The 6,896-nt window shown below is 37.6% G+C and overlaps 1 protein-coding gene across 1 annotated transcript in view; it reads left to right on the top strand.

Moving 5' to 3' along the window:
* The window catches only part of CLCA1 (chloride channel accessory 1), a 42,427-nt gene that overhangs the window by 16,520 nt on the left and 19,011 nt on the right, over nt 1-6,896 (top strand). Inside the window, exons 5-6 of the mRNA XM_006830989.1 lie at nt 2,489-2,666; nt 5,851-6,069. Of these exons, the coding sequence (XP_006831052.1) occupies nt 2,489-2,666; nt 5,851-6,069 (397 nt within the window). The remainder of the gene's footprint in view (nt 1-2,488; nt 2,667-5,850; nt 6,070-6,896) is intronic.

Below are 6,896 nucleotides of genomic sequence, written 5' to 3'. Positions count from 1 at the left end.
AAGATTTACAGCTTCAGAAATCTTATTCAGGGTCATTAGGAGTAGGAACCAGCTCCACGGCACATAACACCAAACAACCAGCCATCCAATCTCTAATTTTCTTTTATACTTTTTGAGCCAATAATTTCATATTTAACCCATTCTAAGAAAATGAGTGGACAAGCTGTATCAATGTTCAAACTTTTGAATGTTTGAACTTTAATGTTCAAACTTTTTAATCTGATCACTTAAAACTGTAGTCAAATTTTTATTTATTTTGTTTATTCATTGAAGAGTTACTTCTAGTACTGATAAGTTGGGGGAAGAGTAAAACAAATAAGTGAAGCTAAAATTACATTACAGGATCAAAAAGAAATGATAAATTTGTTAATATCTTGTTTGAAAGAATATTAAATAATGTATTGTTTTTATTATTACTAAATTTTTAATATTGTTGTTGTTGTTAAATGCCATCGAGTCGGATTCCGACTCATAGCAACCCTGTATAGGTTTTCCAAGGAGCAGCTAGAACTTGAACCACAGGCCTCCCAGTTCAAAGTGGACTTTACAGTCCAGTGCATTAACCCACAGCACCACACCAAGACTCCGCCACTTAATTTTTAACATACTATTATACTAACTGGAAGGAGCTCTGAATCTGGCTGCTAAACTCAGGGTTAGCAGGTTGAAACTACCAGCTTTTCCGTGGGAGAAAGAGGCTTTCTGCTCCCGTAAAGATTTGCAGTCTCAGAAACCCTATGCAGAGTTGCTGTGAGTCTGGCACCGACTCCACTGCATGTAACTACTACCACCATACTAAGTGGAGGAGTCCTGGTGTGGCGCTCTGGGTTAATGTGCTGGACTACAAAGTCAGTTTGGACCACAAGGTCGGCAGTTCAAGCTCACCAGACACTCCTTGAAAAAACTCTACAGAGGGTTCTTATGAGTCGGAACTGACTCCACAAACTTAACAACAACTCAATGGAGTCCTGGTGTGACACTATGAGATAAACATTGCACTAGTAACCACTAGGTTGGCAGTCCAAACCCACCAGCCACTTGGAAACCCTATACAGGGCCATAGACTGATGCCACTTACAAACATCCTGGGGGTGGTAGTGCTGGTTATGTGCTGTGGAGTCGGTTCCCCTCCATACCGACCTTGTAAGGGATTTCCAAGATTGTAAATCTTTACGGAAGCAGAAAGCCTCATGTTTCTCCCATGGAGTAGCTAGTGGTTTCAAACTGCTGACCATGAAATTAGCAGCCCAATAAGTAACCACTACATTACCAGAGCTTCCTAACAATATGCTAAGTATATTTTTTTAAAAAAGAAAACAAAACTGCATGTGCAATACCGTTTTGATACACAGAGGGAGAAGGAAATCCATCTAAGCATGTTGTTGTTGTGAAGTGCCTTCAAGTCAGTTCAACTCATAGTGACTCTGTATAGGGTTTTGTAGGAGCAGCTGACCTTGTGGTTCAAACCAACTTGCATTCTAGTACAATAACTTGCAGCGTCACATCAGGACTCCTCTAAACATGTTAACAATAGTTTATTTCTAATGGTGGGATATGATTTCTTTTATTTTTATACTTTTATTTTCTCTCTGTCTCTTTTTCTTTTTTTTTGCTATTTTCCAAATTCTCTATGGTGGTGGTAGTGGTTATGTGCTGTGGAGTTGGTTCTGACTCCTAGTGACCCTGTATAGGGTTTTCAAGGTTATAAATCTTTTGGGGATCGGAAAGCCTCCTAGTGCTCATGTGTTGGTTATATACTAAAAAGAAAAGAAAAAGTAGAATTAAAAATTTAGATATAGGGGTTGGGAAAATAGTCCATTTATAATAGCAACAAAACCTGTAAAATAAAACTTAAGGAAACAAATTTGAAAACCTATGAACACACATGGGTCACTATGAGTTGGACTCAAGTGGACAACAGTAATAGGAACATTACAAGGACTATGCAAAAACAATGGACTAAACTAATAAGTGTGTGGAAGGGGACAAGTAGAAGTCCACAAAAGAGGGCTCCTGTTTTGTCAGGAATGAGGGACATGGATTAGCAGATGACTGAGGACTCTTGTTGGTGTTGTTGTAAGTGCTGTCAAGTCGGTTCTGAATCATAGTGACCCTGTACAACATTTCTGAGCAGCAGCTGGTACATTTGAACTGCTGATTTTGCTCAAACTGACCTTGTGGTCCAGTGCATTATCCTGCAGTGTCGCATCCATATTAAATCTACACCATTTATAAACCAGACATAGCTTTTCTGCTACAGCAGAGACACAAATCCAAATACCATTCTGGGAATACCTCAGATACTTTCCAAAAAACACAAATGACTCTGTTGAGAACATACTTTTCATTTTGAAGGGTATGTATTTGCTTCTTGAATTGATGAGTGGAAATCATAGACAAGACCATCTGTCAGAAACAAAGCAGAGAGTCTAACCTTTTGAAGTATCTTCATTACCTACCTAAAGAGCCAATTTTCATTTATTTTCAGGTGTTCTGGAGCTATTACTGGTAAAAATGTAATCACTAAGTGTCAGGGAGGCAGCTGCATCACCAAAGCCTGTAGACCAGACAAAGGAACAGGGATGTACGAAAAAGAGTGCGAATTCGTACCTAACAAACAGCAGACTGAGAAAGCTTCCATAATGTTTTCACAAAGTATTAATTCTGTAAGTATCTTATTCTTTTTGTATATTTGAGTTTGCCTAGACTCTTGTGAATTTATAAGATTTTCCCCCAGTGCTCTGACATTTTAGGGAACCTATAGTGGGCAGCTGACTGTGAAACAAGCTAAAATGGAGAAGTAGGGATAAAGTCTTATCTTCCTCTGACCCCTCCCCCTTAGGCCCATCTTCTATCTCCCTCTTGTCCCTCACACTTGCTTTTAGTATCAATACTTAGAACTATTTTGAGTATCCTTGAAGTCATACAAGTACAAAAATCCTTAGGTAAAAAGAAATTTATCAAAGGTTTAGGTATTTTTATTAAGACTATCAATAAGGACATTATCAATTTAATTTTCAGAGAGCTCTTTCCAGCTCACCTATTTGTTTTTGGTGTTAACTGAAATGTTCTGACTTTTTTAGAGTGTTGGTATCCTTAGGGAATTTATACATAGTTATAATAGCTTGAGGAGTTCTGGTGTGACACTGTGGGCTAATGTGTCAGACTGCAATGTCGTTTGAATTACAAGGTCGTTGGTTCAAGCTCACCAACTGCTCCTTGGAAACCCTACATAGGTCAGAATTGATTTGATGGCACTTCACAACAACAACATAATAGCTTGAGAGTTCTGGGGTGACACTGCCAGTTAACGCACTGGACTGCAATATTGTTTTGAACCACAAGGTCGTTGGTTCAAGCTCACCAACTGCTCCTCAGAAACCCTATACAGGATCGCTATGAGTCAGAATTGACTCAACAGCACCGAACAACAACAACATAACAGCTTTAAATCATTTTTTAAAATAGTTTATAAATGGTTTTGTTTATGACCAACTGGTCATAAAGTGAGTTTGACTTAATTATCCATATTAATACCAAATAAATGTATCTCAGCTAATTTGCACGAAATAAGATTAAAAATGTCTGTTAAATGACTTTAGTAGGGAGTTCCTCTGATCTTCCAGTTTCTTGACATAAAATTATGTTTACCTTTTGGAGCAGAGGGTGAAATAATTTGAAAAAGTTGCATCAATGTGATATGAATCGTCTTAGAGTTTGGTTTGGGAACGTCTGTTTAGAGATTACACAGAAGTTTTTCAAATTCCCTTCCTAAACAGTGGCCCATATTGATATATGAAAATGGTACCCAAATAAATGACCCGAAATGAACAAGTGTTTCATACTGATGATTTCCTTCAATATTTAGGGTTTAGAACCGTTAGTACATGGGATCTTAAATTGAATAATTAAAAATGATTTAACCTACCTTCTTTGTACATTGTTCCTCTTTTTACAATTCCCTATAAATTACTAAGGAAGAGAAAGTATCCAGCATTTATTGGCCATATTGCATATAATGTCATTTAAGTTTGCACAATAATTACCCATATTTTATAGATTAAAAAAAAACTACTGAGGTGAAGTCAGGTTAAGTTTTAACTGAAAAAGTATATTGAGCTTTTATGCTTTTATGTGTGTCAAACACTGGGCTAAGTTTTAAGGATATAAAATGTAATGGGAATGGTTTCTGCCATAGTTGGATTTATAGCTCAAAAAGTGTACTACAAGATTAAAAGGACCTTATCTGAGTCTCTATAGAGTACTGTGAGGACACAAAGGATTGATTGACAAACCTGGGGGGGAGGAGAAGAAAGGGGAAAAAAATATTTAACGCTTGTGATTTTCCCATTATTTCCCGTTGCCTTCATCATTTAGTGCTAAAGGAGGCCCCCTTGTTGTATATTGCCTTTCCCTTCACCCAAGTTAATGTGTCTACCCTTTAGCCAGTGATTCACCCTTTCTTCCCCTCCTACCCTTGGTAACATTCATAGAATGATTCTTCTGTGTGTAAACCTTTTCTTGACTTTTTACAGTAGTGGACTCAAACAATATTTATCCTTTTGTGATGGTCTAATTTCACTCAGCATAATGTCCTCTCTAAGTTCATCCATCTTATCCGGTATTTCTAAGATTTGGCATCATTCTTAACGTTTCAGAGCATTCTATTGTGTGCATGTACCAAATTTGTTTATACATATATCCACTGATAAGCACAGGTAATTCTCATCTTTTTGCTGTTGTGAATAATGCTGTGATGATCATGGGCATGCATAAAAAGTGCCTATGGAGCTGAAACAGGAAAGTAAATTTCACAACGAAGAAGGTAGAGAAAGAGGCATTTCTTGGCAATGTGGGGCTAGTGAGCAAAAATGCAGATATAAAACAGTCAGACAAATGTTGGAAATTTAGAGAGCTGGAATACACATTCAGAGTAAGGGTGAACAAGAAAGTAAAATTCAGATCTCAGAGGTTGATCTTGTCTATGTGAGAGAGTCTGGATTTTAGTGTGTGAGCAATCATTAGTCACCAAAGGGTGGTGAGAACAGGTATAAGATGGAAGGTCATTAAGAGGGAAACAAGATGGGTAACTGTAACCGACCAAGAGAGAAAGTATGAGAGCTTGAATGATGGAGATTCCATCAGAGATGGAGAAAGACGGTGGACTGGAAAAAGGGTGAAATTTATTGATCTTTGTTATTTTCCAGGGTAGTATTAGGGGACAGGATCTGGGTGAGTGTGTGGATTATAGGGACATTTATCAGGCAAGGAAATACATGAGGAGGAGAAACCGAGTTGAAGAAAAGTTGATGGGTTCAATTATGAACGCATGGAGTTTCAAGTGTCTGTGGGACATACAAATTTTATGAGAACTAGAATGTTGGGTGTTGAAGAGTGGACTATAGCAGTTTGGTAACTGAGTGGTAAGTGAGGAAGTGAAATTTGGTGGTGAAAGAATGGAAAAATAAAATGGTATCAAGAGAAGGATCCTAGGATGTGGGTGGCTTGAAGAGAATGGTTATGCCATTGAAGACTAACGGCCAATTCGAGTAATAGGAAAGAAGCCTCTTGGAGGTGGTAGATGGATTGCTGAGGTGCACTAAGGATCCAGTAAGCCGAGGACATGGTGCTGATTGGATCTCTGTGAATTATGACTCTCATTTTCCTCAGCAATGCTCTGCACTCTGAGTATGGATTCAGTCAAGGTTATAGATTAGAAGAGTAGACTAGGGAGAAGAACAAAGGGGTTAAAATATTTTAAATGTGAGTTTTAAATACCTTTAAATCAAGCTAATAAAGATTTTAGCTAGTGGTTTACTGTTATCTCTATCATTTTATTCACAATTACAGGTGGTCGAATTCTGTACAGAAAAAAATCACAACAAAGAAGCCCCAAACAAGCAAAATAAAAAATGTAATCTCCGGAGCACATGGGAAGTAATCAGTGATTCTGAGGATTTTAAGAAAACCACTCCTATGACTGCACAGCCTCCCAGTCCCACCTTCTCATTACTACAGATTGGACAACGAATTGTGTGTTTAGTACTTGATAAATCTGGAAGCATGGCGGTACGTTTTATGAGTCTCATTCTTCTGGACACTGCTTACAAATATGTTTGCAATATGATTATATATTCCAGGAGCTGGAATTGACTGGGAATAAACATATTCCCAAGGGTCAGAACATTTAACACTGCTATCAGAAATATTGCCATCTATTTTATTAAATAAACATTCAGCATCAACTGTTTCATTTGCTAATTAAATTAGCTTTTATTGTCTGAGTAAAGATTGAATGAATTACTGAAGCATTAATTTATTTATGCTGTGTTAGCAATTAGCATGAATACTCTATATAGGTCTATTGAACTATTAGGAGTTCCTGGGTGATACCAACCAAAATGTTGGTGATTCAGGTTCTGTGGCATCCAGAGGTACCACAGAAGAAAGACCTGGTATTCTACTTCTGAAAGTTCACAGCAATTGAAAGCCCTTTGAACAGTTCTACTCTGAAACACATGGGATTTTCATGTATTAGAATCAACTCATCAAAAAAAAATAATAATAAAATAATAATAGAATGATTACTAAGGTATTGTGCTAATGTGGTACTATAGGATCTGCACTGGAATGAGAACCACAAGGTCAGCAGTTCAATCCCACCAACAGTCCTGGGAACCCCTACACAGGGTCTCTATGAATTGGAACAGACTCAACGGCACTTAACAATTAAAAAAAAACATTTTGACTTTTGGAGCCCTGGTAGCATTGTAGGATAAGCACTGGACTGCCAACTACAAGGTTGACAGTTAAAATCTACTAGCTCCTTCATGGGAGAATGATAAGGCTTTCTGCTTTTGAAAAGATTTACAGCCTCAGAAACCCTATGGTGGTCA

The sequence above is a fragment of the Chrysochloris asiatica genome, unplaced genomic scaffold (genome assembly GCF_000296735.1).
Source record: "Chrysochloris asiatica unplaced genomic scaffold, ChrAsi1.0 scaffold00002, whole genome shotgun sequence".
Lineage (NCBI taxonomy): Eukaryota > Metazoa > Chordata > Mammalia > Afrosoricida > Chrysochloridae > Chrysochloris > Chrysochloris asiatica.
This window is presented reverse-complemented; position numbering and strand designations above follow the sequence as displayed.